The sequence below is a fragment of the Myzus persicae genome, unplaced genomic scaffold (genome assembly GCF_001856785.1).
Source record: "Myzus persicae strain clone G006 unplaced genomic scaffold, MPER_G0061.0, whole genome shotgun sequence".
Taxonomy (NCBI): domain Eukaryota; kingdom Metazoa; phylum Arthropoda; class Insecta; order Hemiptera; family Aphididae; genus Myzus; species Myzus persicae.
Genome location: NW_019101601.1, coordinates 254,717 through 277,229, shown reverse-complemented (window position 1 = coordinate 277,229; position 22,513 = coordinate 254,717). Strand labels below are relative to the sequence as shown.

At 28.0% G+C, this 22,513-nt stretch overlaps 3 protein-coding genes across 3 annotated transcripts; 2 read left to right on the top strand and 1 right to left on the bottom strand.

Annotated features, from left to right (window-relative positions):
* Positions 1 to 1,635: 1,635 nt before the first annotated feature.
* LOC111029818 lies at positions 1,636 to 7,666 on the top strand. Its single transcript, XM_022309012.1, has 18 exons — positions 1,636 to 1,988; positions 2,082 to 2,378; positions 2,554 to 2,777; positions 2,877 to 3,307; positions 3,386 to 3,420; positions 3,508 to 3,618; positions 3,700 to 3,804; positions 3,870 to 4,148; positions 4,242 to 4,510; positions 4,581 to 4,788; positions 4,847 to 4,973; positions 5,074 to 5,293; positions 5,358 to 5,483; positions 5,572 to 5,700; positions 5,769 to 5,854; positions 5,942 to 6,063; positions 6,157 to 6,233; positions 7,482 to 7,666. The coding sequence occupies exons 1-18, from the start codon at positions 1,673 to 1,675 to the stop codon at positions 7,584 to 7,586; spliced, it is 3,267 nt and encodes a 1,088-aa protein (XP_022164704.1). The 5' UTR covers positions 1,636 to 1,672; the 3' UTR covers positions 7,587 to 7,666.
* A 2,925-nt stretch (positions 7,667 to 10,591) lies between these two features.
* Positions 10,592 to 17,945, bottom strand: LOC111029827. The gene is made up of 6 exons (XM_022309027.1): positions 17,562 to 17,945; positions 12,285 to 12,397; positions 12,090 to 12,208; positions 11,465 to 11,629; positions 11,244 to 11,369; positions 10,592 to 11,174 (listed from the first exon to the last, which is right to left on the bottom strand). The coding sequence occupies exons 2-6, from the start codon at positions 12,388 to 12,390 to the stop codon at positions 11,016 to 11,018; spliced, it is 675 nt and encodes a 224-aa protein (XP_022164719.1). The 5' UTR covers positions 12,391 to 12,397; positions 17,562 to 17,945; the 3' UTR covers positions 10,592 to 11,015.
* Positions 17,946 to 18,279: 334 nt separating this feature from the next.
* LOC111029828 (ferritin subunit) lies at positions 18,280 to 22,278 on the top strand. Its single transcript, XM_022309028.1, has 6 exons — positions 18,280 to 18,426; positions 18,777 to 18,932; positions 19,031 to 19,149; positions 19,286 to 19,444; positions 19,524 to 19,670; positions 21,443 to 22,278. Exons 2-6 carry the CDS (start codon positions 18,857 to 18,859, stop codon positions 21,599 to 21,601), a joined length of 660 nt encoding a protein of 219 aa, XP_022164720.1. The 5' UTR covers positions 18,280 to 18,426; positions 18,777 to 18,856; the 3' UTR covers positions 21,602 to 22,278.
* The last annotated feature ends 235 nt before the right edge of the window (positions 22,279 to 22,513 follow it).

The following is a 22,513-nucleotide window of genomic DNA, read 5'->3' as shown; positions in this document are numbered from 1 at the left end:
TACATTTTAAAAAATTTTATTTTTTATTAGAAATAAACTATGTATATGGTTTATACATTGAAGAAATAACATTGAAGTGAAATGTTGAATAAGAAGTCACCCACTGACAACACTTAGCTTTATTAAATTTTAAAATTATAAGGTTTATACAAACATAATATAGATACCTAGTTATTTAATAGTTTGAGTACATACGTATCTATTATTTTATGATCTTCTAATTTTCCAATTTAAGCTTCTATTTATATAAGCATACTGGCTGATCCCGGGCACTTCGTTGCCCGTTGAAAATGCCAAATCTATATATGATACTCGCTTATTATAATACGAGCAGTATATTATCAGGTAGGATATTATATCATATTATATTATTATTATCGTATCCCACGCTAGGCGAATACTCTATATCAGGGGTCGGCAAGTAATTTCTTTTGAAGTCCTAATGATTAAAATAATAAGTCAATGTGGTCCAGTGAAAAAAATCTTTTTCAAATCTTTATGTTTTAAAAATAGCAGTTTAAAAATAATAATGCCGTTTTAAATTTCCACTTTGAATAATAGCGACAGTTGAATTGTAAATTAAACAGACTGGAATGGCTCCAACCCTTTCAGGCAATACAAAACAATATTGTTCTGTTCACTCGTTCATGAACTTCCTAGAGTCTATATGAATAATATTTTTTATTTTAACTGTGGATACGCCGACGAGCGACTATAAATGCAACTCAGCAATCTTAGTAGGCAATGTGTGAAAATTCGATTAGTTATTTTTTATTAGTTATTTTTTACCAATAATTAATATAACACATTCGCTTAGATATTCAGAAAAAATTAATTGTTTTTTTTTTTTTGCTAAACTAAATAATTATAATAATAAATTATTTATTATTCCATGTCGATACCGACCTGCCTGGAAGCATCTGCGGTTGTCGAGTTTGATTGTTTTTTATTTTCAGCCAGCGACTATTTCTTACTAAAAAAGGTATAGGTATACAATTTACACGTTTATTTTAGTTAATAATAACTCAATATTTATTAGACCTTTATGTCTTAAACCTTCTCTATGTTGTTAAAAAAATACGGCCTTTGGTTTATAGGGCTTTATTTGGTTCATTAAGGTAGCGCCGGTTATTAGCTAGGCTGCCGCTGCGAATGAAGTCTAGTCAGGCTTATGGATATGACTTATTTAATTTGCAATATATTCTAAAGAATTCTAGAGAATATTTTCTTCTAAAATGATTTCAACTATGGCTTATTTTTAATGTCACTCTATAAATAACAGAGTAAGTGTTTGTAATTTGTACACTTCAAAGTTCAAAGTGTCTTAATATTGTCCCAACTTCCAAATACATCATTTAGGTAATTACTATAAACATGCTATGATCTAACTACTGGCCTTATCTATCTAAAACACATCTAACCTCACTCTTCTCTCTTGGTCAAATGCATGTTTTCAAATAAAAGTATTATGTAATCATACTTATTGTGGTGTTGAATTAATTGCATAAAATTGTTATATAATTTTGTGCCCAAATATACTTTTATAATGCTTTCATTCTAATTTTTTTTAAATATGTTTTTATGCTTATAGACAAATCTGACAGTTATTTTATAACAATATACAAGTTAATATAAAATAAACAATAAATCATATTCAATATTAACCAAAGAGATGGTCATTAATTCTGAACACGGAACTGTACCAGAAAAAAGTATAAGCCCTGTAGGCAAAGTGCATATAAATTTAATAAAAAGATCTCGACCACATGATATCCACCAAGCACATAATACATTTTCATCAGATGGGATTAAAGAACGAGGGTATCCAAAGGATCATTTGCAAACTGATTGTTCCAACTTAAATCAAACAATGGATCGTAAGACAGAAAAACTGCTCAAATTAAATCCCTATTTAATTTTGGATACTGATCCTACATTGGACAATTTAAACTATTCAAATGTATTATCCAGATATCCTCATTCAGTTGGTAAGTACAATAAGTAATTTCTAATTAGTTTATTAAAAAATTCCTGTTTAAAATCAAAATATATATCATTTCTTAATAATCTGCCAAATGTAGGAACTGTGCCAGAAAACTGTTTTTGTCCTGTATGCAATGTACATAATATGAATAGACCAAAAATTTCTCAACCACTTGATACGCACCAAGAGCATAATGAACTTTCATCAGATGGGATTAAGGAACGTTGGTGTCCTATGGATCGTTTACAAACTCTTCATACCAACTTTCAACAAACAAGGGATCAGAGTTCAGAAAAACTGCTAAAATTAAATCCCTATCCAATTTTGGATACTGATCCTACATTGCACAATTTAAACTACTCAAATGCATCATCCAAATCTCCTCATACATTTGGTGAGTAATATAATAAATTTCTAATAAGTTTATTTAAAAATTCTTATTTTAAATCCAAAATGATACTTTTAGTTAGTTATTTGTAATATATTGCAATCTACAAACAGAAGATTTTATTTTTTTAATCATTAAAATATTAGACAATATCTACATAGTAAAATGCCCATTATTTAAGGAAATAAAAATAAAGATTATTCAAGAAAACCAATGTATGAACATGAACTGATTGATAGACACAATAAAGTTTTCCAATACCATAATAATTTAAGACAAAGAGAAGAAAATGAGAAACGTGTAGATCAAGAAGAATTCAAAAATATCGATCAAATTAACTATACATCAATTAAAAAGTATGATATGCACATAAGACAACCCAATCCTGTTCATCATCAGCGAAAGGTAAATATTTCAGTAAAAATTTATTTTTTATTTTTGTATACCTATATATTATGAACTACCTATACATAATATTATATAATATCAAATATTATGCTTTAGATGTTACAAACAACTACTCTTAAGCCTGTTATTTCTACAAATTATATGCAAAAAAAAGGGTGCTCGTCTTCGACTGTATTAAGTAATTTGAATAATACAAGTCCAAATAATAAAGATCTCATGGATATTCTAAATCAGAAAACGCTTGTCAACCATGTACGATTAGCTACACTCATGCCTGTAGAATCAAAAGACACATTTAAATCAATGAAAAATATTAAGGATACTCTAAAGGTAAAAGAATCAATGATAATTACTAAAGAAGACAAACAAATTATCAAACAAACAAACCCGAAGCCAGAATTAATACTTAATAATGATACCTATGAAAAACAAAAGCCAAAATTATGTGAGGAAAATAGTAAAACATTAACCCCTAAACCAAGAAAGCGAACTGATAATACAAATAACGCATCCGTATTTCCTGTTAAGTAAGAATACAGTTAATTAAGCAATTTAGTATTTAAGTCTTAAGTCTTAAATCCAATTATTAAATTATTTTATTTCAGTTCTTTAAAAACACACATGGATTTAACATCTGAAAGTAAATATTAATTAAAACTCGCTACAATACACCATATATTTGTTAATATTAATTTATTTATTTGTATACCTAATGTTTCTATAATAGATGCTCGAAAAAGCTTAGAATCTCCAAAAGTCCAAACCCTTAACAAGAGGATAGAACAAAATTGCATCACTGATGAACCAAATAAATTAGTTTTTGGGCATTTATTTTCAGGTAATATAAGTTTCAAATAATATTCTATATTCCTGTATGCCTGATTAAAAATGATAACTTTCAATACAAAAAAATGTACAGGTGCTCAAAAACAAAAAGATAATTTTGAATTTCATTCAGCCTTAAGACGTAGTTTATTTTCTTATGTGCCACCTTACATACGATTTTCTTCGCATGATATTAAAGGTAATCTTCATTTTTATTTAGTACTTAGTTGAAAACTATTCATTTTTCAATGATTTTAATTACAGGTGAATCTTTTCCATTATCTTTGCAAAAGTTATTAAAGTGGAAACTAAGTTCTATTACTCCAATTGTGGTACGTCGAACTATTCAAAATAGTGGTTTCAAACTCGTTAGAAGTGAACACTGTTTAGTTCAAAATACAACAGATCCTTCAGTCATAAGTAATCAATCCAATCAAACTGCCATTTCCTTACAAAATCACTGTGGTGTTACACCTCCTATTGTTGACGCTTTTTGTGGTGTAGCTCCTCCACCTAATGAATTAATGATGTTACCTCGATCCCGTAAGTATAAATACTTTTTCCCTTTTGAATTAATACCTAAATGTTAATAGGTAGTAATAACTAATATTTGTTTTTATTACTATTATTTTTAAGAATCAAATGATTGGGTGGGAACTTGGGGTAAGCATATGAAATCATTATGTTTCAAAACACTTTGGGAACAGCAAAAACTGAACCATTTTCCGGGTACTTTTCAAATTGGTCGTAAAGATAGGTTGTGGAAAAACTTGCAAAGATTAATGTTAAAATATGGCAAAGAACATTTTGGGTTTATACCCACATCGTATATATTACCTCAAGAAGCTAGAATTTTAAGGCAAGTTTGGGAGAAAAATGATGAAGATAAATGGATTATTAAACCGGTATTATTTTTTTAATTGATCGTTTAAATTATGATTACACTAATATCAAGAATTTTTGTTTTATTCACAGCCAGCATCTGCTAGAGGATCTGGAATTCGTGTTATATCAAAATGGGCTCAAATACCAAAGAAAATACCTTTAGTTGTACAAAGATACATAGATAATCCATATTTAATCAACGACACCAAATTTGATTTAAGACTCTATATACTTATCACTTCAATCAATCCACTGCGGCTGTATCTTTATGATAATGGGCTTGTACGATTTGCTTCAGGTATAATAATTTTTGTTATACCATTAATACTTTTATTTATTTATTTTTAATATTTCAGTTAAGTATTCATCTGATCTTACCACTATATGTGATAGATATATGCATTTGACAAACTACAGTATTAATAGACTTAGTAGTCAGTATACTGAAAATGAAGATGCTGATGCATGTCAAGGTCACAAATGGTAAATATATTGTTTCAAGTGAATTTGTTTTAGATTTAATGTTAGGATCTAAATTTAAAATAATATACCTAATGGTTATTAATTAATTGCAATAACTAAGGACATTACGTTCATTGTGGACGTATATGGAGAAAGAACGCAAAATCGATGTTAAAAAATTATGGAAGAGTTTGGAAGATCTAGTCGTAAAAACTGTCATTAGTGGTGAATCACCTATGAGTCAAATGTGTAGTTCAAATCTGAGTAATAGATATAACGCATACGAGTTATTTGGAATAGATGTTTTGTTCGATGAATATCTTAAACCTTGGATATTAGAGGTAATTAAAATTCCAAGTTTATACCATTGGATAATTGATTAATAAAACAAGTACAATGTTATAGGTCAATATATCTCCATCATTACATTCATCTTCTCCACTTGACTTGGCTGTCAAAGGACCATTAGTCAAAGATCTCATGAATATGGCTGGTTATCATATCCCAAACAAAATGTCTCGTAGTACACATGTGAGTTATAATATATTATACAAATATTAATTTAATTTAATGACTAATTTTCAACAAATATTTTTATCAAAATTAAATTTTTGTGTAGAATACTTTACTCAAGGTGTTAGGAGTCAAATCAACACTATGTTATGACAAGAGATTATATACATTCAATTTATCTACTAAAGAAAAAGAAAAACAAGAATATTATACAAACATTGAATCCAGAGCAGAAGTACAATTATTGGTTACAATATTATAATTTATAAATATAAATTAATTTTAAACTTTTTTTTATTTTAGTATATTGATAGCATATTAGATGATCTATTACCAGATGATATTCGACATCTTATTATGTACGAAGATGAACTTACACAAATTGGCTCGTATGTATTTCAATAGTAAATTTTTTTTCACTTTTATAGCTTAATATGAAAGACAAAAACGTACTACTCAGATTTTTATGATTTTAGATTTCAAAAAGTATTTCCAACCACTACATCTTTTAAGTATCATAAATACTTTGATAGCTCCAGATATTATAATATGCTTCTTGATGCATGGGAATGTAAATATAGTAACAACAGAGAAGAAGGTAAGAATTGTGATTAAAAACATTTAAATAAATTGGATATATTAATTTATTTCAAAAGTATATAAATAACACAAAAGTAATTTTATTTTCAAGGAATTGCTGTGCTGGACAAGTTATGCCAGTTAAAAATTCACCTAGAAGTGCCAGATGTTGATGAAGAACAATTAAAAGTAATATATTCATTTATCAAGATATAAATATATAAATATAATTATTTGTATGAGAAAAATAATTTAACACTTTCATGAGTCATGCAATTTACTTTTAAAGTATATATTTATATTTTTTTTAATTCATCAAAAAATAAGAATTGTTCAGTTTACCTGCTTATAAACTAAACATGCAACAAGTAACCACATTTATTATTTTTTTTATAAATTTAAAGTTCATTAATTAATATTGTATTAATTTATCATATGAAGATATTTTTTAGAGTTTTAATTTCACAAATCATACTAAGTTTGCAAGTTTTATTTTCATGAAACTATTTATATTAAAGGCATTATATTGTGAAAACCCCAAAAATCATAAGTCTTTTACTGGTTATTTAAATTGAAGGTAGTATATACCTAGGTATTGTAACGATATTTGAATGACAACATTTACCTTTTTTTTAAGCTTCTGAATTTACCAGGTTATCAACAACTAGGTTAAAATGTGCAAATATTATATTTTATACACTTTTAATTTTTAACTAATAAATGATTATATTATTATGTGATAAGTATTGTATACCAACTTAAAATTTAAAAATACATATTTGTATTATTGTTATAGATTTGATAAGTTAAAAAAAATAACTAACACTACTCAAAGATCATCACATTTTGTGAATTGCGTAATGTACTTAAAAGGATGTAGTAACCACGAGTGTTACTGCCTTACTAGATCATAATATTCTGAAATGTATGTCCAGCAGTTCCAATTTTTTGTTGATGGCTTAAAGATTAGAGTGAATTGAGCTATTATCAAACTTAAGTGTAAGAACATTAACTATGTTAACTCATTAATTTTTAATTGAATTTTGAGTATGTAAAATATTAATATTTAAAAACCATAATTCACTTAAAAATAAAAATATTGTAAGAAACCAACAATAGAACATAGATAATGTTCTTACATTTAAGTTTTATATTAAGTCAATTCACTATTATATTTAAGCCAACAGGCAACAACTCAAAATTGGAACTGCTGAATTCCGGTACCTATATTATGCCTATTAGTAAGACGAAAATAATACAAGGAGATACTAAGTAATCTTAAGAAACAAAATGGTTCCTTACATTTTGAATTAAATTTACTTATAAGTTACTGTTATACAAAGTTTATCATGCCATCTCCCTTTTTGTACGAATCGTCTTGGTTAATATTTTGTTTGAATATTAGTTATTTGTATGTACTTTCTTTTTTTTTATTAGACTTGTGACATCCAACAAAATACGCAAACGGAAGTTAAGAAAATGTTAGAAAAATCAGCCGGTGATAAATTAGTAAGTGACCATCAACAAGCGGTCATCAGGTAATCTGATCATGTACATTTGAATATTACGTTCACAAATATAATTGATGTCATACAATTTTATCCAATTGTTTATTCTGTTAGGATTATTTTATTTATTTATATTAATATTAAAATGTATTAATATAAATCCATATGTAATAATAATATTACTCTTAATAATATTCATATTTTAGGCTTTTGCGAAGTTCTAGACTTTTTATAAGTTGGTATTATTAAGCTGGAGTATCCAGTTATCACTAATGCACATGTAGATAAAATACCTATTTTGCAAATGCCATTTATTTGGTGGTTGCCGGTGTCGGCCTAGGTCGCAATTTTATCCTGGGGCCTCTATTATTTTCTTTATATATTATGTACTATATGCCCCTAGGGTAGCGTGTTACTGTATATATCCTCCACCTCCCACCCACCACCATCCGAAATATTAACTAGTTATATTTTGTAAGCCTACTAATGGTATACCAGTTCAATGAATGCTTTTGTAATAGATAAAAATTAAAATACGATTGAAATAGAAATCTTGTGACCCTGTATGTGACGCTTTTTCGTTCCCACTTCTGAAAGCCCTATGTTTATAAAAATCTCACGGCCTCGACCGCGTTTGCTGCCTCGCGGCCCTGGCCAGGCCGACACTGGTGGTTACTCAACAATTAATATTGCTTTCAAATGTTTTTCAGTAATGAGAATATTAATTTAAAACTAGAAATTATTTTACAAGCTTTTATCTGTTTATCTGTTATATTTTATGAATGAGAAATTTATTCTTCCTATAGGTAGGTACCAAGGTACCTACCTCACAACACTCATCATATACTAGGTATAGGTAGGTACTTTTTTTTTAAACATTCAGCTTAACAAACCATCATTCCATATAAAAATAATATCCTAATTATTTTGTATTTACAAATATGCCTAATACATTTTTTTTTACTACAAGAACATGTTCACAGATTTTATTCATGTTTTATAGCGTTTGTAGGTATGAACTTAGGAAAAAATATCCGAGGAAGTAATAATAATACCCAAATTAAAAAATACTCGACAAAATAATGATTATAAACATTGTAAGATGCCGTTCTGGTAACTGGTAAGAGCGAAAAATATACAACGCTCAAGAGACGGCGTTGTGCGCGTCGTAATAGCGGGAGGGGCACATTATTATTTCACGAACGGTCGTTCAGAACGTTTCGCCGCGTAAATTGTGACCCATTTACCTATTTCTTATGTAATAGTGTAATACTATGTACTAGCACGCAGTGCTCTGACTCATAGCTCCTACTTATTAATCAAAACCCCTGTTAACTTAAATATTTTAATTTTTAACCATACAATAAACCATGTAAATTATAAATCATACACCAAAACTGGATTTATATTTCTAACCCTCATCAACATTTCCTTGGTCTCTAACATTTTAATAATAGTTATTAATATAATTATCTGTGTAATCAACGACCCCGACTCCTGAGTACACAGACCAACACGGTTATTTTGATTACCTATTTAATTACTTTTTTTATACTTTCAATGTGTAGTACACTGTACACTAATACAGTAGTACCTATCAGGTTATAATAATATATAACTATTATATAATATATTATACATATTTTTCATTAATTGCAATTTAAAATGTAGTTATATTACATACACAGGGATTGGTAATAGATGGATCACCTCCAAAGCCAATTGCTAAGTTGAAGGAGAGATACTAAACCATAGGCTAAAGACTAAATTAGTCATCTTAACTAAAAATAAAGAAACTTAAGTATTGTCTAAATCAAATATAGTACTATAATATTAATCTTTAACACAGCTAACACAGTTATAAGAATGACTGAATAAATAATAATTTTACAGTACACTTATTAAAGAAGTTTATTTTTTTCATGGCTCACATCCGATAAATGTTGATTTAGAAGCACTTAGCCATGAATATGTAATGAATTAATAAGTAAAACACTTACTAAAATAATAATGCCCATTACCAGAGACAATACAAGTTGCGAGAGGTATTAAACAATAAATCTTCTTTCAGAAAGAAATTTTTAATATACTTTTTAGATTATTTATGTCTATTAATAAAATTATTTTGCACTCAAGTGTAGTAATAAATATACTGTTATAAAACATATGTTATTTTTTTTCTTTTTAAATTTTGATTTATCTATAGGTTTTTCTACATGATTTTAATTGATCATTAAATTTTATGTTTTTTTTAATTGTTGGGAATATGAGTTAAAATCATGGTTATACCATAGTATTACAACATTTAATGTGTTAAATAAATAAGAAAATAACTTAAGTGTATGATCTAGATTCTAGGGTCATACACATGAATATGATAATATTTTATACAGTAGTACAACTATGGTCATATCCGCATATGTTGTCCCGTACGACATAACAAAATCTTGTTCACCATTTTCAATAGTGTGCTGTTAGTATTGACATTAGAGTGAATTGAATTATTTTCAAACTTTTAGGTAAAAACATTTTGTGGTTTTTTGTCATTGGTTTTTAACTTTTCAAGAAACAAAAAAAACCTTTAGAGCAATCTGGTTTCTCAACGGAAAAAAAAATTAGATACCTACAAGTTATATTTTATCATTTCTTTTAAAGGGAGTAGGGCTGGATTTATCTTGTTCTCGCAAACATATACTCTTAAAATTGAAAACGGTAAAAACCCCATTTTCAACAAAAATGGAGTTTTCTTGTTGTTGCAAGGAACCCTTCAGTCTGTTTTCAAAACAAAAAATAGCTTTTATTAAAACACATTTCTACAAACCATAGAAAATAGCTGCTAAACAAAACTTTTTTGAGTATTCAACCTATCCAACCATGTAATTTGTCGAAAAAAAACATATACCAATAAAGCAAAATATTACATGTAACTGTTTTGGTCAATAACTCTGCAATTTTATGTTCTTAATAAATTTCAAATTTGATTGTTAATAAATAATATGTTAATTGTGTTGAATTTTAGTTTTATCTACAAAAAATATAAAGGATACAAAATATTACTTTATTTAAATAAACAAAATGTCACATAATGTAAATACTACAAAAGTTTCAAACAATAAAATAAAATATGTCAAATGGATTTTGTTTTGAATCTCGAAAGTTTCATTAGACTTGTAGTATTTATTAATTTATTGTTTGTAATATTTTAAAGTGAATTACACATGAATAACCAAAATAATAAGAATAAGTTGTTTCAATAAATGATAATAATAAATTGAACTGTCAAAAATGACAACTCACGTATGTTTATGATTTAATAAATAATTACATTATAAATATTTTCCTTAATTACTAGAATTATATTTTATTTTATTTGTTTTGTTTTGTTCTAAATAATATTGGGATTAAAAGTATAATGATAGAGTTTTGTAGAATAATAAATGGCATACAGTCATATGTAATTATCTTATAATGATTTCTGCAAGTATTCATCAAAGAGATAAAGGGACAAGCTTGGATCGGGTTGGTTGGCAATCAAATGCTTCAAGTCATTGGTGTGACCAGACAATTTTCTTATTATGTCAGAATGTTGATGTACGAAGTTATTCTCCAAGTATGATGCAACCTATGATAAAATAACAAACACAAATTAAATTATTATTCAAAAAATTAATTTAAAAATGATAATTCTCACCTCGGGATCATGTTCCTTTCTGCGTGTGACTTCAGCATGAATGAAATGTGCTTCTTCAGCCAAACCTTTTTGCATATCCAAAGCTCTTGCCATACTTCCCAATTCGTACATTTCAAAATCAATTTGCTATTGGAATAGAAAATATTATATTAACTCAATATTTATAAATAATATTATATATTAATATATTGTATTCTCAAAAAAGTAAAACCACTAAATACTTTTTCATTCTTCTCTTCTTTACGTGCGCGGAAGTTCATGTGTCCTCCTCGTTTACCAATAAACTTCACAAGATCAATTGCTTGTTCCCACGTATTGTCAGACAATTGTCTGTAAAGCTTTTCAAAACCACCACGGTTCTTTTCAAAGTTACCAAAATGAGAAGACTACAAGAAACAAATACATAACGAAATATATGATTTAGTAAAATTATTAGTATAAACTATACCAATAAAATAATATACTTATAATATTTTATTTATAAGAAACAATTACAGAGTGAGATTATAGTTGATATAATAGATAGAAATAATATATGGAATCAAACACTCTATAATCACAAACAAAGTTATATAATATACTCTGTCTCAAAAGAAAACAATCTCTTCTTTTTGCATCGTGAATATGAAAATGGAGAATTGAGAACCACTTAATTGCAATAACACCGGGTAGTCACTTGTTGGTGGGAAAAGCGCAGCACTGACAAAAATTGTTTAGCCAACTAATTATTCTCTTTTGAGAAAAGAGTATAGATACCTAGATTTAAATTTTTTGTACAATATTAAGCAAATAACAATTAAGTTAATTGTAAAATAATTGTTAATGTAAGACAATAATGTTATTTACCATTAGCAAGAATTGAAAACTACGCAAAATATGTGTGTTGGCATAACCCTGTACATTTACTAATAATTCATCACCCTTGAAAGCTCCATATCTTGAATTACAGTTTTGAACTTCTCCTCCTGTGATAAGCATACAACATTAAATATGAAAAATAAAAAATTGTTGCTTATAAAAATAAAAAAAAATGAAACAAACCAACTGGGCTGCATGCACCAACAACATCATTATAACAATATTCACCAGCAACATATCCTACACAGAGGATAGTTGTCACACAAATTGCAAACAATTTAGTGCTCATCTTGATACTGAAAATTGTGTATACAAAAAAATAATTCAATTAAACTATGGTATTATATTAGTATTAAATTTGTCTTAACTTATTGGGGCACAAATCTAAATAACCTAAAATGAAGTAAAATGCCTTTAAAAATAAATGATATAACAAAGTAAGAATATTCCACACCTTAAAAAAATGACTCATTAATTGTTTTAACATAATGTTAAATACAAAATATTTGTTTATTAAAATTCATATGATTTAGAGTTATTCTGATGGATCAAAATTATATTTAAAATTACGTATCTGGCTTTCCATGACATATTCTATAGGTAGTATTACATATATTATATTTCTAATGAAATGATGTTTGTAAGAACATTGTACTAGTACCCCTAGAATTTTGTAAGTTAATTAGAAAAATATATTCAAAAAGGCATTTTTTAAATGATTAAGAATTTAAAGAATTTTAAATATAAAAAAAATTAATGGATTAATAAAAAATTATTGCCATTTGTGTATCATGATAACAGAATTAAATCTCCTCCCATAATTCTCAAGAAAAAACAAAACCAAGGTGAAACTTTAATTTTGAGGGATGAAGATATTTTAGAAATTTTTAACACCAACAAAATTGACTTTGATGGTTTAAAGGCAGAATTAAAACTATTTGGGAAATTGTACTCATAGTTTAATCTTATTGAACATTTTGAAGCCCATTTAAATTTGTATTTGTAAAAGACTCGATTGGCTCATTTAGCAATATATACTGTACTTATATTAAGATTGTTTTATCTATACTAATGGGTTTTACTTTGAGTGAATGTTTGTTTACATATCTTTGTCGCCTCAAAACATTTACAAGAAAGACATGACTATTTTACATAATGAAGACGAATACATCAATTGATAATTGATATAAACATTTAAATTTAAAATATACTAGAATGTTGAAAGGTTATTTTATGCAAAACTTCTTAATACTACCTATTATTAATATAATATTATAATTATTAATCATATTTGATTGTTTGGTATTAAATTTAAGTTGATGTACCTACATAATAATTAAACTATTGTTATACATTTAAAATGTTGAAAATGAAGCAAGGACTTTATGCAGTAAGAAATCATCAAAAATATGTACTTATGCATCAACAAATTAAAAACATGCCGTGATTATGCTGTAAAAAAAAAATTACAAGCTAAAAACGGGTTAAAAATTCAATTTATTTATTTTAGGTACTTTATTCTATTTTCTACGAAGTTTATGTATATAAAAAAAACAAGAACACAGACAATACTGATCACATTCTTTATTAAAATTTAATATAATTGTTGACCTTGATTCATGAAAAAATATTTACCAAAGTTTTGATAAACTCTCAAAATATACACAAAAATTTTAAATATGCTCTCATACCTATCAAAAATATGTCCTTTAGACCCAAATACACAAACTAAAAAGTTGGAATAGGTATTTGATTACATTGATATGACCATCAATTACATTTTTTTCTATTGTATCATTTAACGGTAAATGCTACAATAAAAATTTAGCTTAAATAATATTATGTTATACATTAAACAGAATAAGTATAATATCTAGTATCTCAATACACGTATATCAACATAAAATAAAGTTTGACCACACTCCCTCCCCCATAAAAATTGGCCAAGTTATGTCCATAATTTGATACATAGAACCTATTCATTTTTTTTCCTTTTAGTTGAATAGTTAAACATTTAGTATTTATCAAATATTATAAATTTTTTTTTAAATATACAAAACATGTACTCAAATGTGTCATGAAAAACGTCAAAAAATTCTAAAAACAGCTCTTAAAATAAAACTTACTGAAATTCAATAAATAATTAATTATTAAGTTCATTGATGCATGCAATTAATTAAGAATTTTGGGTTTAATTAAGTTTAGTTTAAGTTCACATAAAAAGACTTGAGATACGACTGCAAAAGACTATTTTGAGAGTTGAATAACTAGTAGTTATATTATACTAAATTCATGAAAAGTACTATAGATTATAGAAGATTAGTAGATTATATTAGCTGCCAGTATCTATTATCCACACTAGTACTACATAGTTGCTGTATATAGTTACAATTATATTCTATTTGCATTTAGTTTTAATTAATTCTCCTTTTTTCAAATGCAAAAATTAAATTGATTTAAATTTCTATAAATAAATAATCATTAATTTGATATTATTCTAAGATAAAAAAAAACCTTTAACTAACAATTTGTAAAAACTTTTTTCATTAGTAATAACGATAATGATGGGACAGAGTTCCTGAATGGACTAAGGTGGCTGTTAAAATGCACACTCTCAATGATTCAAACTTGGATTCGAGTGGTATCTTTCTGAGCTAGCAACTGGGGAAAGGACTGGTGACATCCATCCCCTAAAATTAGGCATGACAGAAACCTAAATGACATCCAAATAAAAATTCTGCTAAAAACTAAGCCAAATAAGACCAAACTAGATCTTACAATCAGTAATAACTTATAAAAAAATATATTTGAAAATATTAACTTACAACAGCAACTATAAGCTTAAATTAAATGGTTGGTTATTTTAATGGTAATCATAGAGGATTATCAATTTAACGTATTATATTTCTCTAATTGTTCCTATTATAATTAATGACTTCTGAGTAACATATAAATTTATACCATTTTATTATAACAAATTAAAGTGATAACGTGAATAGCAATATTGTTCTTTTCTGTTGGTTTAACAATTTTAAGTGTGGAATAAAGTAATAGACTACAATTTTCAATATAAAAAATATGGTCACCTAACTTATACCTAAACTTTATACTTACCTACATTAATGAAATGCAATTTATTTTACAGCTTCTATTTAAATTTTAAATTATTTATGTAGTTAACAATTATAATGTAAGTACACTTGAACCAAGGCTTACCCTAAGCTAATCACTATGCACAATTACCACGTACAAATACTTATGATTACGTAAACTATAGATTAAAAAAAAATTACTATGGCCATATGCCCCATTACTTATCATTATGCAAGTCATGAGTAGACGAGTAGACATTAGAGTACTAGACAATAATATTGTCCACTTGAGTATTTATCATAAATACATTACATCTTATTGTCATTAATCTACTTACACCAGAATTTCATACATTTTTTAAGTTTTAAATATTATAGTTATCAGTATTAAGATTATATTTAATTTATAACATGTGAATAGGTACTACTTAAAGTATATGTAATGCATTATTTAAGGCATGAAAATAAAATTAATTAATAAAATATAAAGGTACAACTATAAAATCTATAGTACACACCTATATAAAAATATAGAAGGCACTAAAACAGCATTTTTAATATTTTAGTTTATATACTACATACTATTATAGTACGACAAAACTGAACTTGATAATTTTAATATATATCATTCAGATTTAGTTTTAAGATGAAAAATACTATAATAGAAATTAAAAAAGTATTACATTATGAGGTCTGATAGTCAAAATATTTTAAAACGAGTTTTATTAATTAATCTAGGTAAGTATTAATCTGTGTACCTATTGTACCTACAAAACCTATTAATTCCTACAATTTTTTTTTTAAGTTAACAAAACTATCTTAACAATAGGTACAAAATGTAGATTTTTAGAAATATATTATTGATTGCATATTGAATCAATGTTATAACACAGATAATACACATCATAATCCTTAAAATGAAAGAGCTTTAGTTAAATAATGATTTGCAATTAAGTAACTATGTTTTCTCTACTATGATATTTTATTGAAATGAAAAATTAAATCTTAGTACCTACCTACCTAACAAGTAAACTATTTAATTAAAAATACATCAGTAAACTATTCTTAATTTAACGGGGGACGGAGTGGCCGAGCTGACTAAAGTGTTGGTTGCAACTTACACCGTTGCTGGTTCAAACCTCGGTAACGGCCAGCATTTTTCTTCGGGCAGACACCTATCTGGAGAGGGGCCGCCATCCCCCCCCCAATGGGCATGGCAGAAACCTACGTGTGCCCAATCAAAATTCTGCCAAATAGGCATCTGACTAGGCCATCAGGCCCAGTCCCGGACATAGTGCCATACGCAAAAAAAAATTAATATAATGTCACTAGTGCATTAATTAATGATTACAGGTTGCAACAGACAGATTTTATAGTCTTTATGGTGCCACTGTGGTGTTGGTAAATTTTGTTTGGCTACATTTTACCTCAACCACTACAGTGTGTGGGACTTATCTTGTTAAAATAAACAAAATGTCAATGATTGGCCATCAGTTTTAATTATCACGTAGAAATTTTAATTTTGTATCACACACTATTATTTCATAAATGACTCTTAAAATGTTTAAAATAAATATCCTATTTAAAAATGTTGCCATATAAAATGATATGTTGTTGACAGTTGGTTTCTTTTACCTCATATTTTTATCTTATGTACTATTACCTATTAAAATATATAAAGTGGCTTCTTATTTGATTTACCAATTTAAAATAATTTATTAACTTATAAATATGACTCACAACTAGGTCCGTACTAACAAAAATTTTGCAAAATACAAAAATCATAATTTTTTTTATTATATCAAAATTGTAATAAGTACTTAGGATTGTATGAATATCATTTATAAGTATAAACAGAGAAATAGAATAACAATTTAGTTTATGTATTAATACCTAGTTAATAGTTACATAAGATAAAAGTAACAGACAAAAGAAACCAACAGGCAACGATATAGATATAATTTTATAAACACACCAACATAATTATACCTAGTTATAATAATAATATAACACACAGTAAATACAACAATAATTGTACATAAATAACCAAAATGATTTCATTTTATTGTGAAATATAGAAATGCGACACGATAAACAGTACCTATAATAAAATTATAATATTATGTTTACATCTGTCTAATTGTATCATAATAATTTTGTTGTTTTTAATTTTCCTCTCTGATAACTACTATAGGGTGTAGAGCAGGTAGATTTAGTAGTTGTATCGAAGAGCGTCGAAGTGACACGGAAGCGAGGGATAAACGAAAATAGAAATGATGATAGTAGGTAATAATAATAATAATAATAATATGGTGAAAAAAAGGTCGCCTCGATCATAAAATAATTTCGAAAAAAAAATCATACTCACTCTGTGCGTTAGTAATGGCCGACGGACGCGGAAACAATAATGCAGACAAGTGCGGTCGACGGAATAGACTGGTACTGGTCGGCGGAACGAAAACGCACTCAAAGCGATTCGAGCGGTGACGTTGAGAGCGGAGAAGGAAATCGAGACGACACGCCGGGGGGTCTGGTGCACAATAGCAGGGGAGTACAAAGAGCGTTACGGTGAATGGCACACAAAAGACGGCAGTCAACAATAATCGGCGCCGTCAAATTAGATAAAACGCAGAACGGACAGAAAATAACGATTTATCATAATATATATATATATGTATGTATAAATAATTGTGTTACTTCAAATATCGACAGTGCAATACCATAAATGTAATAATGTGTACACGACGATAAATAACTATTTCAGCCGAGTTGTGTCCTGCGCAGGCCAGCTGAATCGCTGATTAACAAGACAAACAGAATACGACGAAAAAAAATATATGTTTTAGGGAAGGAATACGACGCAGAAGCCCGCGGTTCGGTCTTCGGTATGCCCACGGGTGGCGGGTCGGTGGTGGTACGTTCGGCGGGGTCGGTGGGCGGTGACGGTGGCCGTGGCGTTCGAAGGACGGGCTGGTTCGGGGCGGTGTGCCCCCCCCCCGGGTGGAAGGTCGACCGCTGTGGAGGGTACGATCGGCTTCGGCGGCGGTGGCCGAGCGTCGACTCCTGATAACGAGTGCCGACCGATTACGATATTATATGTTCTCCGCCGTCGTAGACATTGTGTGTCAACCTTCCATTGTGAGTTTGTAACTCGGTATTATTCGCCTACAGCACCGACGCTCGAATACCCGTCGACAGGATTTTTCTTTCTTTGGACCGTTTTTGAGCGCCAGGTACGACTTTCATCGTTTTCCACACGCAATAAATAATATTGTATCGTAACGTTTCGGTACGATTTACCCGATGTTGTTGTTATTATTTTATTTTTCCTTTCCGCATCTCTTCGCCCCGCCCCCTCCCTCCCGCCAAGCTGATACGTTATTATTTTCTTTGAACACAATAATAATATGATATATTAATAATATATATATATATACGATTTATAATTAATATGTTTGCCCGTCATTGTCGTAGACTTATTCCGCGGTCAGCTATCGCCGACGTCCCGTCTCGTCCGTTGCGCACAGTTATAATATTATTACTATCCGTTGTTGTTGTCGCTACATTCGTTTTTCCGTTTCAGTTTCAGTCTCTGTTTTGAGCCTTCGACGAAGTCGTCGTTGCACACACATCTCCGCGTATCCGTGTCCGCACGCCAGAATCATGTTCAAACTCTCGCTGCTCTGTGTGGCAGCCGTTCTCTTTGTGGCCAGCCAAGAGGCACAAGGAAAAATGACCTGTAAGTATTGTTGTCATTACCTATTCATAATGTTTTTTAAGTGCTGCAAATCGCTAGCTCTGTGTGTGGCAAATGTGTTTTAATGTTTTCATTTTTAGGTAAACTGCCTCAGGTCCAAATTCCAGACGATTGGATCACCATGGTTGACCCATGCACGAAAAAAATGAAAGAGCAGGTCCAGGAAGAACTTACTGCAGCAATGACATATTTTGCAATGGTAATTAGAAATAATTAGATTATTTTTCTAAATCTGTTGGTTTATGCGACTATAATATTAATCATGTTTAACCAGTGAGAACTCAAAATACAATAATTGGTACTACATTAATAGGTCTTATATTGTGTATTTTTAGGGAGCACATTTTTCTAAAGACACAGTGAATCGTCCAGGATTCGCAAAAATCTTCTTTGATAGTGCCAGCGAAGAACGTGACCATGCTATTAAAATTATTGGATATCTGTTGATGAGAGGAGGTTTGACCAAAGATATCAGTCAATTAATTCGTGACCCTGTATGTAAATATATCTATAACCCATGTTATGTAACTTAAATTGGTTAATGTACTAAATATATACTTTTTTTATTTATAGCAACCTTTGTCTGAAGCATGGGCTGATGGTCTAAGTGCATTGAAAGATGCTTTAAAATTGGAAGCTCATGTCACTCGTAAGATAAGAGATATTGCCACCACATGTGAGGAACCTGGACGTGATGGACAAGATTTCAACGACTATCATGTGAGTAGTATTCTATTTTATCAATGTTACGTGACATATTATTAATTTAAAAAATAAAATAATGAATGAATGGGCATTTAATAAGAGCTTTTATCAAATTAATACTTCAACATTTATTCTTTGTTGATTTGTCACTATGGCTTTATCAATTTGAGTGTTTCTGAGATCACTTATGTCTTAATGGGATGTTATAACTATTTAATATAAATAGTTTAATGTATATATGTATGTATAGAGTACTTGGAATATTAATTAATATGTTATCATTATATTAATAATTAACTTATTATGATAGGTAGTTCTCAACCATATAAATTATTTATTATCTATTATACAATACTGTTTTAAGTATTACATCAACAAAGAAGGTATAAAATACTTATCACAAAAAAAATATCAAATTTAAGACTTAATAAAAATAGTTTTAACTATTTGTATGCACTTTTTAAGTACTGCTAACACAAAGATACAATTTTTATCTCTAAATTATCCCCGTATAATAAATCAACATAATTTTAATTTTAGATTATAAATTAATACTTACATAATACAATATTATAAAACTATTGTTTACTTAGATTTTCTTTATGTAAGAAAACTCCATGCTTCATTTTCCTATACTTTTGTAAGTTATTGGAAAATTACTGAGATGATATGTACCTTAAACATTTTATTTCATAACTGTTCATGATTGTGTGCGTATGTAATAGACATGAGATGCTATACTTTTTAAAATTTTTTGACTTATGGCTAGGCCAGTTATGTGGGAAAGCAAAAATATTACTACAATATTTAATTTACCTCTTAAATTATCAAGACTAATATTCTAAACTTTTATCTCTCATTAATAAAAACTAAAATGATATTATTACCATTTATATGGTTTCTTTTTTTTCTGTTCGTTATAACTTATTTATTTTCCATCATGGTATAAGCTTGTTATTTCAGAGTCATACATTTTGTAAAAAAATACCTTATACAATTTCTATCTTATTGTCACTGAATATATTAACACAATTAACTACCAGGCAATTATTGATTTTACACAACTTTTATTTGACAATGTTTTTATATAGATACTTAATTTATTTACATTAAATTAGTCACATTTTGTACATGTATTTTTTATGTTTTCTTTATTTCCTTAAGCAAACATTATTTGCCTTAGTTAATTTACATCATGTTGTGTCATATTATGTTCTCCATTTTAGTAGGTAAAATCAATATTTAAACATTACATTTTTAGGAAAATATAACAACCATAATAATTGGTTCAATATTTTATACTAATAAATCATGTATACAAATAAGCAACTAGGCATGCTCTTCTTTGATGTGTGGGGGTTAAGCCATGTGTGAAAACAGTTCGGTCACCCATGTCCTGATGCTACAAGACAAATGTAGTATGCTTTTTTTATTTATTATTAAAACATGTATCTATTACATTCATTATCAACTAACTTAACGTCTTAAATTATGTTCCAATCTAAATGTCTACTATTATATTTTTTTTTCAAATGTCATTAGTTAGGTATGCTTTAGTTGTCTTAGTAAGCCATAGTATACATAAGCTCTCTATATATCTAATATCTATTATAAAAGTGAAAGGTTTTAATTTAAATAATAGTAATTTTAATATTACTTATAAAAATTAATATGTTCTGTACAGCTGTAGCTATTGGACTAAGCAAACAATGTTATGTCAAATAACAACACTTTTTTTACCTATTTAAAAAGCTTTAATTAAATGGGTTTTGTTTAATTATTTTCAGTTAGTTGATTGGTTAACTGGCGATTTCTTGACTGAACAATATGAAGGTCAGCGTGACTTAGCTGGTAAAATATCCAACCTTGGTAAGATGTTGGAAGCTCACGGAGCTCTTGGGGAGTTCCTCTTTGACAAGAAACTTTTGACTGGAGCTTCAATTTAATTTACACATTTTTATGAACAAAATAATGAACTACCCGAACATTACCCAAACATTTTTTTTTTTAAATGTAATTATGTAAAATGATTACTACTCATAGATAAACTTATTCGTAAAATTAACCAGCTATCATATTTTAGCATAGTAATTGGTAAAATACAATTTTATTATATTTTTCACAAACATAAATTAAAAATATATATTTATTGCTACATTGTATTACATGATTTTCTTTTTTTAATATTATTTAATTAGTGTAAAATTAAATTACTATTTAATATTGTTGGCCATAATATCTACTTTTAATCCAAACATATGATATTACTTTATTTATAACTTTATAAGTAATTATTGCACTCTGAAACTTAAAATCAATCATAATAAAGCCAATTGGATTTTTTATTATATTTTATTTGTTAATGGCAGTGCTTGAATTAAGAAAAATATTAGGAGAGGGATGCATATGTGTACCTGAGTATTTAAGTGTCTAATTGATTATATGATATAATTAGAATGGGTACACTTATATATTTTTTAAAAAGAAAGAAGGCTTTGTCCCCTCTTACTTCGAGCACTGGTTCACAATGACACATTAAAAGAAAAATTCCCTAAAGACATATTTCTTCACCAAATATAAACACCCATTTCTATTTGTGTTGAATCTTCTTCCAAAAAAAAAATACTCCATATCAGTCTTAACTGTGTCATTTGTTAATAAATTATTATTACTTATAGTAATAATATCTAACTTAATTTTATTATTATATTTAAATGAAATTACAAAATTTTAGGAACTTATTTATAAACTAAATTTTGTACAATTTATTTTTAATAATAATAGTCATCAAGTATCAATATAGGTGTATTGTGCAATTAAACTACTTGTGATGTATGAACTTTTTATTTAAAAATATA